The 18,473-nt window shown below is 36.5% G+C and overlaps 2 protein-coding genes across 2 annotated transcripts; one reads left to right on the forward strand and one right to left on the reverse strand.

Annotated features, from left to right (window-relative positions):
- The first annotated feature begins 1,059 nt into the window (after positions 1–1,059).
- On the forward strand, positions 1,060–2,643 carry LOC121265133 (protein GAST1). Its single transcript, XM_041168630.1, has 4 exons — positions 1,060–1,215; positions 1,936–1,992; positions 2,092–2,125; positions 2,319–2,643. Exons 1-4 carry the CDS (start codon positions 1,120–1,122, stop codon positions 2,498–2,500), a joined length of 369 nt encoding a protein of 122 aa, XP_041024564.1. The 5' UTR covers positions 1,060–1,119; the 3' UTR covers positions 2,501–2,643.
- Positions 2,644–10,188: 7,545 nt separating this feature from the next.
- LOC121265076 (calmodulin binding protein PICBP-like) lies at positions 10,189–15,166 on the reverse strand. Its single transcript, XM_041168538.1, has 3 exons — positions 14,506–15,166; positions 10,706–14,416; positions 10,189–10,444 (listed from the first exon to the last, which is right to left on the reverse strand). Exons 1-2 carry the CDS (start codon positions 14,851–14,853, stop codon positions 10,766–10,768), a joined length of 3,999 nt encoding a protein of 1,332 aa, XP_041024472.1. The 5' UTR covers positions 14,854–15,166; the 3' UTR covers positions 10,189–10,444; positions 10,706–10,765.
- Positions 15,167–18,473: the final 3,307 nt, after the last annotated feature.

The raw sequence follows: 18,473 nt of genomic DNA on the forward strand, positions 1-18,473 counted from the left end.
CCATATGACAGTTAGAAAGGCAGCATATATACTTAAAAGAGTTTAAGGTGTTGCATATATAATAGTAACAAAGTAGACTTACATATTATGCTATAAATTAAATACCACATCCTCAACGCTATATAAACGCAATGAAAAAAAGGTGATGTGCAGTGGTGGAACAAGCAATTGTGTTGAGGGAGCCAACTTTTTTACTGTGTGACACATTTATGTAAAGAGTAATGCTGGATACAATTTTAGGGTGTGCAAGCTCTACGCACTCATTTTTAAAAAATGGGGCCTACCATTAAAAATTTATATTTTTCATGTAAGTCTTAAATTTATCTACTTTTTTCAAAAGAAGTGGGCGGAGCTTGCACATTTTAGGAATGCAAACATCATTTCTCTTAAGTAAATTAAAAAGAGATTAAAAAATCATAAAAACATAACTACAAACTATTTTTTATATAGATCATCGATCTTAAATAATTTTTCTTGTATTTCCATTTTAGATTTCAGGTTAAGAAGTCCAATATTGTATAACAAAAAACTGTGGGATCTAAACAAGTTTAGGAGAAATAATATAATTTGGATCTAAATTAATTTTAAATTTGGAGAGATCACATCCTTGAAAATAGATAATATATAGAAATTAAACAAAATTTTGGGACTATATATAAGAAAAAAAATTGGAGAGACATTTCTAGGTATATTAAAATTTTCTAAAATTTTAGTGAAATTTTAGAAAATTTTAGAGAGCATGTGAAAATTATAAATTTTTTGGGGGGCATTTTTTATATTTATAGAATTATGTATAAAATTTAAGGGGTAATTTATGTTTTCAAAAAGGTTTTTTTTTTGGGGGGGGTAATACGTGGGTCCGCCGCTTTGATGTAAATGCAGTATATAGAATTTTGGTCGATTAAACTACATTGCTATCGAGGCCGGGGCAAGTTTGGTAGCCCCATCGCTGTATATAGCAATTTTGTCCCTTGCAAAACTTCTTGTCATTTCCCAATTTCCATTTCCCAATTTCCATATGCATGTGAAATAGATCAAATAGTCCAAATCTAGAACTGTGGCGAGCGAACTGCCTATAAAATACCCCTTATAACGTCCTTGACAGCCACCCATCTTCACATGATCTCATATCTCTCTCTCTCTACAATGGCAAAGAAGATTTGCGTTCTAATGTTCTCAGTAATTATGATGCTGCATTTACTAGTAGAGAACCATGTAAGCCTACAATCTTAGAGCTCTCTTTCTGCATGTCTCCCATTATATGTTGTCACTTCGACTAGTAAGGAGGCATTTCTGCCAGAATTTAGTAGTTTCTTTGTTTGCTTTACCTTTTTGCAACACTTTTCTCCTTGATTTGAGACCTAAAGTAGAAACATCGTAGTCAAGGTACATCCCATGTCCCTCCCGCTGCTCGTCCATCTTACAAGACAGTAGAATAAAAGGTCATTTGTCATTCTCTCTGGTGGGCTGCTGGTGCATGCCTTGCTAAGCTGTTTTTGCAAAATTACTTTGGGACTACAGTTGCTTTTTGTTTTTGTTTGGTGACCAAACTAGAAGGAAGAATGACCCAGCACATGAGCCTTTAGGTGACAGGACTATCATAAGGTGACAACTTGGGCGCCTTTGCCCATTTCCTGAGCAAAATGGATGGTCCCATAAAACTATATAAGAGGGTGTTCGGGGTACTGTTCTCTGAATTCAGAAATAAGTACTAATACTGTAGAAACTCCATATAATTTCCATACGAAGTTGACAATTTTGGAGCCCTAGCTCTTCATCAGAGATTTACCATCGCCATTAAAATCTATGAAAGTACCTCGCATTTATACATGATTTCCCTTCTTTGGGTCTCTACTATGATATCATTGCATAATTAGGAGGTTTGTTTCCGCATATTTGCTAAGAATGTTTCCTGAATCCTTGATAATGATTTAGGCGATCGAGACTGAGGCTCCAACACCACAGCCCCAACAAAATAGCCAATTTCCAACGGTGAGATTTGTTAATGGACATTCATCTCTTAAATTTACAGACAAATGTACATAATGTCGACCAAACTGATCTGATGTTTTTGTTTTTGTTGAAATTCAGTATGGTACCACCCAAGGCAGCCTTCAACCACAAGGTAAGGGCAGCTTAACCAAACATTGACAGAACATCAAAACAACAACATCGTTGCAAGTTTTCCAAATCAAATTAATTTCTCCAACTCCGACAACCATATAATAGTGAAGCTTGTGAAACAATTATATATGATTTATTCTTTAATTTTTTTCTAGTATAAATATGAATACGATTGTGGGGGGACTTGCATGCAGAATGTGGTCCACATTGCACACAAAGATGCTCAAAAACAGCGTTCAAGAAGCCATGCATGTTCTTCTGTCAAAAGTGCTGTGCCAAGTGCTTGTGTGTCCCTCCTGGAACTTATGGGAACAAGGAATTCTGCCCTTGCTACAACAATTGGAAGACCAAGAGAGGAGGACCCAAATGCCCTTGATCCTTTCTTTCATGAATCCTCCATTCAAATATCTGAACAGATTGTATCTAAGTTCGTTGTTATCTAGAGACTAAAGATCGAGCAGTGTACTGTTGTTTTATTTTTTCAAAAAATAAAATAACATCTGGTATGATGGCGTTCCAATAATCGTCTGGCTGATATCTTCAGACTACAGAGATGGCTGGGCTGGTTAATTCATTAGGCTCACTTTTAACTGGAAATTTGGATTTTTTTTTTTTTTTTAGGATAATGCACATATTAATGTCCTAATATATAAATAAAGAGTTAACGTTGTCATCTATGCTATGGAGTTACTAAACTGCCATATAATATTTGGGCCGCAAGGATCGAACGCTAGCACCCAGGTCGATATTTGGGCTTTAATATAATTTCGGTCAGCGTGCTACGTTGAACTCAGCCAAGCATCCGACGCTCCAATTAGGACGGTCTTGGGAAAGAAAAAACCATTCAAAGACCTTGATCCGGTTCTTGTGGCAGTGGGACACAAAGCAACCAAGAAAGCGGATTTGAGGAGTAAATGAGATATTTCCCATATCGATGTTGCTCCCTGCGCATGATACGTCCCTGCTGCTGCATATGGGCGGGAGGAGGTTTAACCAGCTAGCATGTTGTCCCGAATGTCGGTATGCACAAGGGTTTTGGGCTGCTCGAGTACCTTATCATCGGCACCAGCGTCTCTCCTTCTGGTTTGGAGGGGAAGAGCCACGCTTTGAGGAGGGGCGTCAGCTGCAGCAGGTTTTAGTATTGGAAGACACTTCCTTTTCCTTCAAGAAAAAGTCTACATGCAACCGTCTTGGGTAACCGTGGGGAACCCTTGCTTCCGCGGCAAGTGAAACGATTCGTTTTGAACAAAACAGACCGTTTTCTTTGACTCATTCCCTCTGTTTCGAAACTCATTCCTCCAGACTTCGTCTCTTCGTCTTCTTTCATCTTTTTTTTTTTTTGTCTTCCTTCGTCTTCTCTACCTCTCCCCTTCGTCTTCAACAATTTCACTTCGCCAACGATCCTTCATCTTCAACAATTTTCCCTCCAGTAATTTCACTCCAGTCAGCAGCACTTAATCGTGCAGGTGTTGAGAATATGAAATCCAGACAATTATCTGATGTCATATATGATGATGAAGGGGAGAGGCAGAGAAGATAAAGGAAGACAAAGAGACGAAGTCTGGAAAAGTGAGTTTCGAAACAGAGAAAATGAGTGAAAGAAAATGGTTTGTTTCGTTCAAAACGAATTGTTTCACTTGCCACGGGGGCAAGGGTTCTTTGCGGTTACCCAAGACGGTTGCATATAGACTTTTCCTTCGAAAAAAAGACGCCCAGCCTGGATTTGATAGCTCCATTATTTTTTTAAACTTAATGATTAAAAATAACTATTAGCTAGAAAAATTGTGTAATTTTTCTTAATAATTAATGTTGTTAAAAAAAACTCCAAACACATTAGAGGGCTAGCCGAGCAGTATAAGTTGGGCGGCTGCCTAATATTATTCTTTATATAGTACTCCAATCTGGTCAACAATTAGAAAGAGTAATCAACAAAATGACATGATTTGATGTGATATATTATATTAAGTCATAATGAATTTATTTTTATAATATATTTTAATAGTTAAAGCAATTATTAAGAATATCATACGTTTTAAGCACTTTTATTTACAAATATATAAAATAGGATTACCATTTGACATGTACATAAAGTAGGAAGAGAGGTTATTATATATGGCTTTGGATTTATCAAGCAATTGGGGGGGGATGAGATTTGCGTTTTAATATTTGTTGCTGCGTGCCGTACGTCTCTAGTTTGACCGAAACCAAAGGCAATTCCAACTGCACATTCCCTGGCAGGCAATGGCATATTCGAATCTGGTCTTGTTTTTCTAGGAATTAGCAAGTAGCGAGGAAGAGGCTGGTGCAGTTAACATCATATTACAAATTAAATTACGTATTTATTGAAAAGATCTTCAAATCGCACTATTCTAAAGCTTAATATATCCACATAATCGAAAATAGAAATCAAGCAATTCTAGAAGCTATAGAGAAAATTGTGGCAGGAGAATGTTCAATGAAATACAAAGTATTTTGTAGACTTGGACCACACGAACAAAATTTTACAGGTTTGACCTAAATTAGTTTATTTATTTCTTCATATAATAAAATGTATGATTTCGAGAAACCCTTTGATCAACAATATCGTTGTAAGTACTTCATATTATTATTAGATCATATATGCTACTTCTTCTCGATCGAAGGCTCTGACTAATCGTACATATGATCTTCACATTAATTATATTACTACCTGAAATTAATGCGACCAACATCAAATGTTAATGATCCACATTCGATTTTGACGTGCTTATAAATGCATTTCATTTACACGTGCAAGACTAGAAGTTGACGTCGTGTATATATATAGCAATGCTACGTATAGTTTTTAAATGGAGATTATATTATAAGTTTAGTTAATTTTATCTATAAATTTTTTTAAAATTACAATAATATTCTTATCAAAATAATACTTTTTTTTTTTCATTTAATAAAGGGTTTATACATGCAATCTCTATTTGGAGATTGCAAATAAAATTTCTCTTATTATAAATAAATCTCAAATTGATAGCAGTAACGTTAAGGTTTGGATGAACAAATCATCTCATTTAATTATTATAATTTTTTAAAATTTGTAAACAAAATATAATAAATAAATTATTTTTTTAAATATCAAAATAAAAATAATATTAAAAGATAATATTTTAACAATATTTTATTTAATTTTTAATTTTTAATTTTTATCTGCTCTCAATTTACCATCCAAATCTGATTTAAAAATTTGAAAAGTGCTTATGTCGATGTGAGATGATCACTATCCATAAATAAATACGTTTAATTGGCAGTTATGCTTTTGTTTTTTGATCTATGGAAGCTGGGATCATGTCGATATGAGATCTTGATAATTGAAATTACAAAAAAAAAAAAAAAAAAAAAAGAAAAGAAAAGAAAAAAAGACGTGCATAGTTCATGGCTGCATCATGCATGTAGTTTGAGAAGTGATCAGGATCAATATTATTATTAAAGGAGCTTAATTAATTTCTAGCTAGCTACGTAGATCAACCCATCAAAATCCAAAAGCTGGGGAAAAAAAATTACTCGAGCCATCCAAAAACCCTTACAGAAACCCTAATCCGCAGTAAAAACCAAAGAGATCAAAAAGATCATCTAGCCTCAGTCTTTGGAACAGTTTGACACACAAATGGACTTTTTACGACGCAACTCGATCTTGATGATGCAGGGAGAGGGAACCAATGCCGTGGAAGAAGGAGCTAATTGACAACAAAGCTTGTTTCTTTCTGGCACGTCGTCGCCGTCTGCATCTACCTTTGGTGGTTGCACACGAAGAGCGACAGGCATGTTGTTGTTGCTGCTGTTGTCCGCATTGACAGGGGTCGTACGAGGGTAATAGAAATCAGTGGGGAAGAAGTAATAATTAAGGCCGGCCATTAATGGAGCTCTACAAGCCAAACAGATTACAAGATTTGAATCCTCTGATTTGGTGCTTGGGATATGTGGGGGAGTATGTTGGTATTTATTTATCGTTCTTCATGGCTTGGGCTCCAAGTCAATCGGAAGAGTCGTTTCCGTTTCCAAGTTGAAGACTTCTTTCTCAGTTTCTTGCGCGTGAAATCAAAGTCATTGTGGGGAGGGCGGGCCAGGCCCATTTTCGTGGACCGCAAGGTCCATTCAGAATTGGACCGTACATTTTTTTCGACCCAACTTTCTTAAAGTTTTTTTTTTTTCTCTTTCTCTTCTTAGTAAGAGTTTAAAACACAATTCTTCTTAATTTATCTTATCTAATCATTACAATTTTATTAAATTTTTACATAAAATAAGATAAACAATTCAATTTTTTTAAATTTCGAAATAAAATTAATATTAAAAAAATATATTTTAATAATATTTGATTTAACTTTTTAATTTTAATTTTAATTCATCTTATCTCATCTACAAAAATAAACAAAACCTAAATGTTATAAGATCCAGGAAATTTCTCTCGTTTCAATTTCATGTTGAAACGAATTATATTATTACAGCACGTCACTCTTTTTAATTAAACTTTAAAGTGTTATGCGTGTACTCAATGAAGAATGTGGACAACAAATATCATTAGAATATTATACTTGTATTCAATATAGTATAGCAGTAGATCTCAAAGTTTCCTTCCCTTGTTTTCATTCTCCTCTCTCATTCTATTTTCATTTTAATTTATTTTATAATTAGATTTATTATTATTATTATTATTTTAAGTAATGTCTCTAGGCCGCATGCATTTTTTCTCGAAATTAATTAAAAGTAGTTAATAGCATTGACTCTGTGTTTGTCGTCATCAGCGATTAAATAAATACCATTTATTATATGTTTCCGCAGCGCTAGCACATCTGATCAAGACCCACCGTCGATCTGATCAATTTTAAGGTAGTTTTCTGCGGATGGTATATATTCTTCTACACAAGATGCAGGCGCATAGATTAATATTAAAGAAAAGATATATATATATATATATATATATATATATATTATCAAAGAAATGATATGATGTGAGGGGAAGCATTATTTTATAATGGTTTGTTCATTTTTAAAGATGAGATGAGATGAAATTATATTAAAGTTAAAAAGTTAAATAAAATATTGTTAGAATATATTTTTTAATATTATTTTTATTTTAAGATTTAAAAAAATTGAATTATTTATTTTATTTTGTATAAAGATTTGAAAAAGTTATAATGATGAGATGAGATGGGATGTTTTCTGAAAACATACGAAGCTTAACGTTTTGATTTTCTTAATATTTTCTGAATAAAATTACTATGTCGTCTCATTTTAATCGTTTATATATTTAATTTTTTTTAAATAAATGTCTATTAGTGTATTGATGTATTTTTTTATTTTTAAAAATATTAAAAAATATTAAAGAAAATAAAAAGTAAAATTTGCGGTGGACAAGCGATCAAAGCTCGGCCGCACAACTACCCATATTTTATTTTTAAAGATATTGATAAGCTGACTTTTGGCAGTTTGATTGCATGGCTGAGTGTTACTTATACGGTACTGAAAAAAAAGGTCTAAATTATTTTTTTAAATAGGAATATGTCACTTTCACAAATGATATTTGTGAGGCATATTCTAGCATATTCACATCAAGAAAGCAGCCTCATGAATGAAAGTTGAAAGTCATGCTCTTGAAAATGAGAGAAAAATGAAGTAGTTGAAGAACCAGAAGGCATGTTATATTTCTTATTTTTTGGTGGTAAGCAAGCCATCTCAATCATCCCATAAATATTTGAATCCAATTTGTCAAAAAAAAAAAAAAAAAAAAGAATCTACTGGCCAGTTTCCTTTCCATGCATTTGTTTCACAATTGCAAGTTTCTCCTTTACATTGAAAAGTTCTGAGTAGTTCTGTAACATTGGAAGTACATATCCAAAATCACACTGCATGTTTAGGTTAATTAACATGGAATATGGGCTTTCAAATTAAGGTAGACATCTCGATCAAGTTGTTCATCCATTTCTAGATATAATAAGAAGCAAAAATCGTTTGAAAACAGAAGTTGTAGAACATGCTGAATTCTTTCTTTGATAACCACAATAATAACTTGATTTTTACTAATTATTACAAGAACATTACAGGACAATTTTTTTTTTTTTTTTTTTGCTTTTTATCATTACAATGTCTGCTTAATATATGCATGACAGAAAACTTCTAAAAAATAACCCACCCAGTTTCATGGGGATCGATCTACATGACAGAAACTTCTATTAAACTGCAGACTCCGTGGGATCTTGTGGATTCAACGGCAACAACGCACGAAAGCGGTCTATTCTGCTAAAAGTTGAGATGTTGGGGGCATACAGCTTGATCATGATCATGCTGTCCTTGATCTAACCAGCTTGCTTCTGATTCTTCTGTTGTACTAAAGGGTGGAATTTAACAAGGTTGTTCTGAACCAGAGTTTTGGAACCTTCAAAATCTTTGGTCGCCTCCTTGATGGGGCCTTGCTGCTGTAGAGGAAGAACCACTTTGTGAGCAGCGTCTGAGGACACAGACTGTGGACGAGGGTAAAAGAAATCAGTGGGGAAGAAGTTGTACTGAAGGCCAGCCATGTGATCTGAAAGCGCGGCTGATAATTAGAGCTTGGTTGAGATCACATGTACAACATGGTTGATACTTGGCGTCTATATTTATAGAGAGGAGAGAGAGTACTTGGGTTAAACATGTCATGAGTTCTCTCTCTACCAATAATATAATTAAAAAAAAAAATAAAAAGGCTAAATAATTAGTTTGTAGTTTTTTGCCTTCTTTTATGTGTTATTGATGTAGTTGCCAAAACAAAAAGGGGATATTCGATTTGACTTCCGGTATGGAGTTCTGGGTGGGTGGGTGGATACGGCTGCCATTTTCCCACCTAACAAATGTTGTGCCTTGCTTTTAAACGTGGATTCATTCTTATTAGATGCATTGAGAAGATGGACGCCAACGAGACTTTAATGTGCCTACTTCGCACCACCTCACGTGTCCATGTGTGCGACTGGTCTGGTTTGAGTGTCAAGGTATTATTATTATTATTATTATTATTATTTATTTTTATTATTCTTTCACTGTTATTTATATTTTATTTCAAAATATCTCACTAACTAAACTTAATTACTGTCATCAGGGGTAGCTGAGTTTACTATACTTCCACACCGAGTGCTTTGTCGTGCTGCGAAAATAATCACATGTTTTTTGTTTTTTATTTTTTAGATGTAAAAAATAAGAATTATGCTACAAAGCCTCGCAATCTTATATATCATTTAAAAATATATCATTTTATTTTATGTTAAGTAGTGTATAAACGTAAAAAGATTATATCTAAATTTTTTCAAAAAATAAAGATGTTCACTTTTTTATAGCTGCTCACTCGGAACTCGGAAGTGAAAGGGCTATCCATCTAAATCTACATTGTCCGTGACATCCTCCAACAGCATCATCGTCGCCTCCTCCGGCTACTGCCAGCATTCAGCAGCACCACTACCACTCCAATTGACTTCTCCTCCCCGAGCTTGCAACAAGATTTACTACTTTGGGTACGCGGTCCATGTTCACAAAAAAAAAAAAAAAAAAAACCAAAGTTGTATTATTGAGTTTCTGCTGGCCCCTTATTCCAAATCCCATTACATGCATCGTTTAGTTAATCTAAATTTCATTTTCTTGGTTAAAAGAAGGAGGAGATTTTTTGAATCTTTGATCCATTATGGGAGATGTTCTGCTTCTCCACATGCATAAGCTTGCTGCTTACAGGCCCAAATATGTGGGTTTGACTCACCCACCCATGTTTTTCTTTTTAAGGTCTTACAATTAGGCAGACACCAATTCAGTAGCTAGCTTAATCCTGGTCAGGAGCCACCTTTATGCATGTCTTCCTTGTTCTTCATATGTGTTAATGTGGACGGAAAAGGTTTGGTTACTATATAACGGTATTTACCTGTAGTCATTGGCAAGAGATGGTCTGGAGAGAGAACCACGTATATATTTATCTGAGAGTTTCCGGGATAATTTACAGTACCACGTTTTAAACTAGTGATTATGGTGAACCTTTCAGTCTTCAGAACTCGAAATAGCATTTTCCTGTATAAAAATGTGTAATAATAACATCTCTTCATTTTTCACAACCTTTTGGCCTCAAATAAGCCTTGAAATCATACAAGAAGTGTATGCACCTTACAATCTTCATTAACTCATAACTTGCATCTACATGGTTTATGTAATAAATGACAGAATGAATAACAGTTTAGTTGTTCAGCCAAACGGTCGTCTCTGGGAAAATTTCCTCTAAGAGTGTTGCTACAGAGCCATCTCCAGTGACCATCACAAAATAGCTGCTTTTTCATCGCCTTACCTGTATACAAAGAATTTGTGAGACTCCAAGGAGATATATGAATTATTCTTGGATTAATACATGTTACGTTAAGAACAGGGGCATTTTGTTCATGATCTGTCTCTGTTGTTATTAGTTTCTTCTTTCCAAGGTCTTTTGCCTACTTTTTTTGTAGCTTTGTGAGCTCTTTTGTGCTATTATCATACTTCTCTTTGTGTATTGTTGGACTTATTGTCTTGCCTTGTGTGATTGAAAAGGAAAATTGAAGCTCTTTGTTTTTACCTTAGTGGCGTATGGATTGAACACCGTTTTGCATTATTGGAAGCTGCTGCATCTTTTCTTTCATCTTCCTATGGTTGGGATGACTGTTTCGAAAGCTTGAACAAGCAGCTCCACTTTTCTTTTCCGAGCCGGTGTTAATCTTGCAACAACTTGTTGAAGTGCATAATCAAGCATCCATTCCTCACCATTTTTTCTCTGATCCATGCCCTGATGCCTCAAATGAACTTTTTCTCTTTCTGTGTTGGGCTCCAAAGGCAGATAACGTGGCTCCCGTGCATTAAATTTCCCTACCTTTTCCAATGCCTTGATGAATCTTCTAAGCAAGATCCATTTTTTCAGAGTGCTCCAGTTCCTTGGCATTTCCTTGTTCGACTTTTTTCCCACTTTCATTGCTGCTTTATCTTCTTCTTGGGTACTGATATTACCATATTTGAGCCATTTTTCTCCTGGATCTTTTTTGTGGTACTCTGTGAAGCCGTCTTTGCAATTAGAGATGAATGGTTCCCCTCCCTCACCAGTTTTCTCTTCTGAGAGTCCCTCATCTGGAATCATGTCACTAGTGTTCATTAGATCATTAGGTGAGAGGTCCTGTATTTCTGGAAGACTGATTTCATCAATTGCTTCTTCTACCAGCTTAATGGCTTCAATACGGTGGAGTTCAACCTTTTGCTCATCTGCCTCATTATACCTATCTGTTTCTTGATCCATTTCTGCGGAATCTTGGCCAGAACTAGAAATGCTTGTTTCTGGCAATGAGTTGGCATCATCCAATTGTTCTTCTTCACCTGCTTCACCAAAATGTGGCTTGGCTCCATCTGTTGCTGCAATACTCGACACCATGTGCTTATACACCAAGTACCACAGCCTCATGTTTCTCTTTTTTTCAAACCGGGCCTCATTTGCTACATCAATGGTGCAATCAGGCTTAAATTCTTCAAATGACGAAACTTCTGGAAGGGATATAGATTCTAGCTCATTTCTTCCATTTCTTTCTTCTTCGGCTTTTATCCGTTCCTTCAATGGGCAAGGTGCACTGATTAATATATGCATCCCTGAATCTCTGCCCTCTGATTCTGAACCACCGTTGTAGAATTCTGAACTTAAAGTTATTTCTTTGGAGACTTTCCAATTCTCTCCAACTTCTTCATGACAGGTGCTTACAATGTCCTGTGGCTTCGAGGATAATTTATTACCTGAGCTGGGATCTTTGATCTCTGGTGAACAACTAATGATGGAATCAGGTTGACCGTCAGCAAGAAGGAATTTATTGTCCACCTTATCAAGATTGATGGCGGAAATTTGCTTTTCCTTCCATTCTTCATCAGTGTCTTGAGAGGCAGTTATTTTCTGTGCTGTTTTAATGCAACAACAATCCGAACTTGTTTCTCTGAGCTCAGAAAATTTCATTGGAGGGATCTGTTTGTCCCTGAGAAAATCACCGACTTGGTCTGGGTAAGCTATGAAAATTTTCTCATGAAATGATGTTTTCCCAATCAAAATTTCAGTAAACTCTTCATAGTTACTTTCTTGACTTGTTTTTCCTCTGCTTTGAGTTGAGGAACCATCACAGACACAGGCTTGAATGGGATTGGCTCGAGTGCAAACTGCAGAATTGGACCTTTGGCTGGTTTCAACTTCTGACAGTGGAAGAACTGACTCAAAAGCTTCGACAAGAAGAGCTACTTTTCGTTTTTGAGCTGGAGCTAGTTTAGAAATGACCTGTTGAAGTGCATTATCAAGCATCCATTCCTCAGTGCTTTTTCTCTCGTCTGTTGTCTGGTGCCTCAAATGGACTTTTTCTGCTTCTGGGCCAGGCTTCAAGGACAGATATCGTGGCCCCCGGGGGCTGAAATTTTTCACCTTCTCCAATGCCTTGAAAAATCTATTGAAGAGAATTAGCTTTTTCAAGTAGCTCCAGCTCTTGGGTGCTTTCTGGTCTGATTCATTTCTCACGTTTGACGCGCTTCTCTCTTCTTTGGGAGTGCTAATGCTATCAGCTTTGAGCCATGTTGTTTCTGGATTTTGTACCATGCTATCTTTAGCTGGCTCATATGAGGCTGAGATGCTCCATTCCTGGGCCTCTCCATTACTCTTTTCGAAGAGTTCCCGATCTGAAATTATGCTACTACTAATTGATGCCTCATCCATTTGGTAGTCTTGATGAAAGTCTCGGAGAAGGATATCATCAAATGCTTTTTGTACCAGCTTAATGGCTTCGCTCTGCCTGATCTCATTCTTTTGGTTGTCAGGATCATGACTTTCCCTGGATGTGCCCTTACCTATCTCAGAAAAGCCCTCAGAAGAACTGCAGTTGTTAGTTCCAAGCAAGTTGTTGGTATCCTTCACTTGTTCTTCATCCTTCAATTCCTCTAGAGGAAGCTGGTTTCCAACTTTTCTGTCGATACCAACTACCGCATGCTTATACATCAGGTGCCACATTCCAATATACTTTTGATTTTGAAACTGCATTTTGTGTTTTGCATCATCGATCATATTGGGCTTGGAGTCACTTTGGGTAGAGATCTTGTGAAAAAGTTCATGTTCTGGCTCCAATTCTCCTTTCTTTTCTTCATGGCCTGTGATTTGTTCCTCCAATGACTCCAGATCAAAATCAGAAGAGCCAATGCTGTTACTTCCTGTTAGTTCTAGAAATTCATCATCGGTTGGTCTTCTAGTTTTATCAGTGAGAATGGAATTAGCCTCTGCCTCTCCATTGTTGGATGTACCAATTTTCTCTTCTTTTCTGTCTTCATGAGTGGCTTCAGACATATTTGAGTGCGTAGTGTCACTAAGCAGCATCTCATCCTGATATTCCAAATCACAGAGGTCTTTATCTTCTCCACCTGATGCGCCTACTCCATTTGCCATGCCCTTTGGTTCTTCAGCTTGGATTTTTACAAACAAGTCCCTGCCTTCTTTTTGTTTGACAGGAGAGATTGCTCTAGTGGCATTAGCAACTGCAAGATCTCCATTATGGAGCATTTGGTTTGCCTGAAGTTCGTTCTTCCTATTTCCAGAACGTTTGCCGTTAGAAAATTGACACTGCCGTTTCATGCTCTTTTGGGTCTTCGGCAATCGCCGCCTCATGGAAATGAAGCGCCTCAATGGAGGTGCAGCATTATGGTGATGGCCATGAAGGGAGCAATAAGTATATGTACAAACCTTCATGACTGAAGTTCCTGCAGATTCATGTTCACCAGGCTGAAGCTCGAGCTCTAAGGAGCTAGGGAATTTGGAATCCTTGAGAATTGAAGAACAGGTAGCTTTATGCATGCTTGAGTTAGGAGATTGACATATTTGACTACATTTTGCCGTGGAAGACTTCTTTGATTTGAAAGTACCCATTTTTGTTAAGACTCTCACAGGTCTCAAACTTGATGCTCTAGTTACAACTCTCACAGATTTGTTACTAGACAAAGTAGATTTCGGCTTTGAAACGCATGATTTTGTGCTATTTTGATAACTGCTGCTAAATCTGGTTTCATAATTACGGGATCTTGCCTGATACCGGAATTTGAAGCTTCTTGTGGAAGGACGTCGCCCCTCCAATTTTTCCTGCCTGATTGATCTTGACCTCTGTGCTCTCCTCTGCACCTCAGTCCCTCCAGAGCTTTTACTCATCAAAGTCCTCTTGAATTTCAAACTAGCCATTCTTGTCAAACTCTTCTCAGGCTTTAAACTCGATCTCCTTGCCAAGGTTGTCATTGGATTCTGTTCACAAGAAGTAATATTTGGTGTTAAGAAAATCTATTCTTGAATTATTGTTACCAAGACTAGATTCAATGATTTCAAGTGCTTGCCTGAAAACTTCCCTTCCTTGCATCTGAACTGCTTGTGGCCCTCATATAACTTGGCGACACATCTGACATCTTATTTGGAGTGGACTGTCCCGAGCTTGATGGATTAGCAGGTAAGGCAATGAGAAGGTGATCATTTCGAGATTTCATCCATCTCTTGGATGATCTTAAGCTTGGAAATCTTGAGAACTTGATTGACCTCAGCTTCTTCAGTTTCTTCTTTGGCTCCTTTCCTCCTCTGTCACTGTTGTCCCCAAAACAAGACGAGTCGTTGGTTATTGATGCCATCTCAGACTCCGCAGAACCAACACTTTCATAATCGGTGCCAGCTTCAAGCTTGTTAGAAATCATTCTTTGAATTTGTAACGAGAGTATTCAACGCTATGGAGGTTGGAGTTATCTTTTCAGTCTCTATCTTTACTCTGCGGTGGAGAATTAAGCTTTGGAAGAAAAGCAAAAGTGCCCTTCTGGCTGTCTGGAAAGGACAAGGGATTCAAAAGCTTGTGCCTGGTTATACCGACTGGTCTTCTTCATCTTCCTCCAACTGCTTTTTAAAATTTCAGCCATGACTTTGGCACTTTACCAAGTTTGATTATGGCGGAGAAAGGGAAAGGAAGATGCCTTGACTTGTACAAACACAGAATGCATGCCAATGACTTTGTCTTTCTGATTCACTCTTTTTTTTTTTTTTTGTCATTTTTTGTAGAAAATAATGCTAGAAACTTGATGATCATTATCATACACATGTCGTGCTGATGAAAAATTCAAAAGACAACAAAGTAATATTCAAATCTTAGCGTAGATTATAATATTGATTCCTGTGCATGTAGATCTTAAAAAATATCATAGAATTATTTGAGATGATGTTGAAAGAATCCTCAGATATGATGATGATCAGCTGCAACATGCTAGCATGACTTTCTTTTTCCTGTGAAAGTGTCAAGGCGCATGCAGTGACCCACACGGTTTGTATGTGAAATTATTATTCCTCAATCAGTCTTAACGTCAAGAAGTAATTCCATTCCATATTTTATGGTACATTTTCGACGTCCGAATTATTTTAATATTTTTAACTCATGACATTATTAACTATCAAAAGGATCAATTTACATCATCAAACTGCCATTTTTTTTTTTTTAAATTCTGAATTAGCATAATATAAAATAATTCAACTATGTATGAATATAAATACTGTCATGATGAGGTAAAAGCATTTTCGTTTGACCAAATTTTTCTTTTAAAATTACATGAGTTTAGTCATTTATCTTGATCCCGATTGATTAAAAAAGAAAAAGAAGAAATTGATATATCCTACAAATGGACGGTTGAGATTTGAAAAAATGACTATCACAAGGGAGACAATAGGAGGTGGACACGAAACAAAACGCGTTGGTCTTAGTCTCTAGATCTATATCTTACATGGGCCATGGGCCATGCTGGACCAGCAAAATGCTTTCTGGCTTCGGGATCCATTTTCAATTCCCTGGAGTAATATTCGGGGGCCGGAGGGACCAGGACCCATCATCTTTAAAAAAAAAAACTACAACTCTCTTTTTTGTGGGGACCCTGCTGATTTAGTAATGGAACGTCATGTCGGCAATTATGTTCTACAACTATAACACAGTGGTGGTACTCTATCTCAATGTACAATTTTTTTTAAGGGTTAGTTTTTTTTTTTTAAGAGAAACTATCATCATTCATTTATCAAAATAATTTACATCTATGAACGGATACATTTTAGAATATTCACATATCAAATATGACATCATAAACTAAAATAATGCATTTGAAGTTCCACTAATATATTATTTCATTTTGTGTCTGGTCTGATCTTCACTATTGTTGATACTTTCTACAGAGAAACGTTCAAGAGACAACACTCTCTACCTAAACAGAGACTCAACGTCACCATTTATAAAAAGAGAGGACTCAATCAATACAGACAAACGTCCGAGAGACGATTTATTTTTTGAAATTAACAATAAGGAAACCAAAAAGAAAAACGGTAAGATAGATGCAAAAAAGAATGGATTACAGTTTGGACCAACTCTGGTAGACTTCGAAATCTGTGACGGCCCGTGAAGACAAACACACTTATCTCTTTTCAATCACAAATGATTAGTTTTTTTTTTTTTTTATGACGTGAAAAATAGAATGCAAAATTTAATTAATTATTCCTTCTTTTTTTCAAATTACAGTACTCATTTGGTTTAGGCAAATGTTGCCAACCAGACTTTTGACACTATGAAAAGTAGCTATTCAGGAGTTTAATATCATTGGAGTATTGATCAATTTCTGATTTTCAAGTGACAAAGTGAAAGATAAGATGTGATTTGGTGCTTCGCAATTCTTGGAATTCCCTTTTTTGTATCTTTTTCTCTTTCAGTGCCTAGGCAAGCCCATGGCCACGCCCCACCCCCCTTCGATGTCCTTGACATCGTCAGGGAACTCTACTAGTGGAGTGTTTGCTAACAAGTCTTTTGTGCAAGTAGTTATGAGGTAGGAACAATCTTTTTTCAAACTTTCTATGAGGTACCCGATGGACGTAAACGGCGAACTAGAATTTGTTTTCACAAATTATGAGATGACGAAAGTCGCGGATGATTTCCGTTTTACGTTAGTGTTAAAGTTTTTGCACTCAAGGCCATCCATTGACAAGATATGCTTGCATGTGATGAAATCCTGGGGTCTAATGTAGACTCCCACCATTAGTTTTATGGACGCATACCATGTTCTAATTCAAATGCAATATGAGAGGGACTTAGTGCATGCTTGGCCTCGAGAGGGTAGAGTAATTGACCGTTACGTATTCAGAATTTTTCGGTGGACAAAAGATTTCGACCTTCACGTGGAATCTTCTCTAGCGCCACAATAGATATTTCTACCTGGTCTACCGATGCATATATATAGAATTGATTGTTTACAAATCCTTGCTACTAGATTTGGTCGGTACTGGGGCACAGAAAATACAACATTGCACAAAATAAGGGCTACAGGGGCACGTATATGTGTCAAGGTGGATCTGAAGGAGGAATCAGTCTAAGGTTTTCTGATTGTTGTGTCGTCTGACAGGACAATCTGGCAGAAGGTATGATACGAAAAACTTGGCTTCTATTGCTATAAATGTTTTAGGCAAGGTCACACGAAGGTGGTTTGTCGGATGGGGAGTCTCGGCGTAATGCATGTGGAACATGGCATCATGTGTATCAAGAGAAAATTTGAAAAGGAAAAACAATTGAAAATGAGGGGGAGAAGGTGCAAGATGCAAAAGGAGTTGGTCCATCTCAGCCTGTTTCTTCGAAAGTTCCTCCACCTTAAGATGACGCGGCTGAAAAGATTTTGGTTTTGATAGATGCAGATGGGAGTTTGCTGAAATAGAGTAAAGAGGAATCATTTACTTTGCAAAATGTGAGTAACGGTAATGCTGTTGTGACGAGGCCTATTGAAGAGGAGCCTAGCACTACTATGATTCATGATGTGCCTGCCGTGAATCTAGATGACCCTGGGCTCTTATAGGAGAGTTTGGTCTCACCTAATATGGAAGGAAGAGGAAGTGCAGACCATGGCATTATGGGGAGCCATATGGTTGAATTGTTACCATTGGACAATGTGCTTACCCGAGATGATTTTGAAGCGAGCATAATGCTCTGATATCTGAGCTATTGGAGTTGGAATGCAGGTCCAATATGGTGGTTGATGATGTGCACGTTGTTGGGGATGATAATGAAGTATCTCTTTCGGATACTGTGGATGGAGGCAGACCTTTAGTTCTTGCTCGGGAAAAGAATTATGAATCTGATCCGGAAAACCATGAGACGAGAGTTACGACATTTGAGACAAAAAAACACATTGTGAGACAATCACAACGAGTTTTATCCCGACCCTCTAAACTGAATTTATGATTGATAGCATATTTGTGTGGAACTTGCGAGGGCTAGGTTGATCCAGAGGTCGATTAAAATGGTTAGTGA

Source organism: Juglans microcarpa x Juglans regia, chromosome 5D (genome assembly GCF_004785595.1).
Source record: "Juglans microcarpa x Juglans regia isolate MS1-56 chromosome 5D, Jm3101_v1.0, whole genome shotgun sequence".
In the NCBI taxonomy this organism is placed as follows: domain Eukaryota; kingdom Viridiplantae; phylum Streptophyta; class Magnoliopsida; order Fagales; family Juglandaceae; genus Juglans; species Juglans microcarpa x Juglans regia.

What these genes read in the sequence shown, in the direction of transcription:
- LOC121265133 (XM_041168630.1), top strand. Translation starts at nt 1,120, where the DNA reads ATGATCTCATATCTCTCTCTCTCTACAATGGCAAAGAAGATTTGCGTT. An exon ending in ATTTACTAGTAGAGAACCAT is followed by an intron (nt 1,216 to 1,935) that starts GTAAGCCTACAA and finishes ATAATGATTTAG; the next exon opens with GCGATCGAGACTGAGGCTCC. An exon ending in AGGCAGCCTTCAACCACAAG is followed by an intron (nt 2,126 to 2,318) that starts GTAAGGGCAGCT and finishes ACTTGCATGCAG; the next exon opens with AATGTGGTCCACATTGCACA.
- LOC121265076 (XM_041168538.1), bottom strand. Translation starts at nt 14,853, where the DNA reads ATGATTTCTAACAAGCTTGAAGCTGGCACCGATTATGAAAGTGTTGGT. An exon ending in CAAGGAAGGGAAGTTTTCAG is followed by an intron (nt 14,417 to 14,505) that starts GCAAGCACTTGA and finishes TCTTGTGAACAG; the next exon opens with AATCCAATGACAACCTTGGC.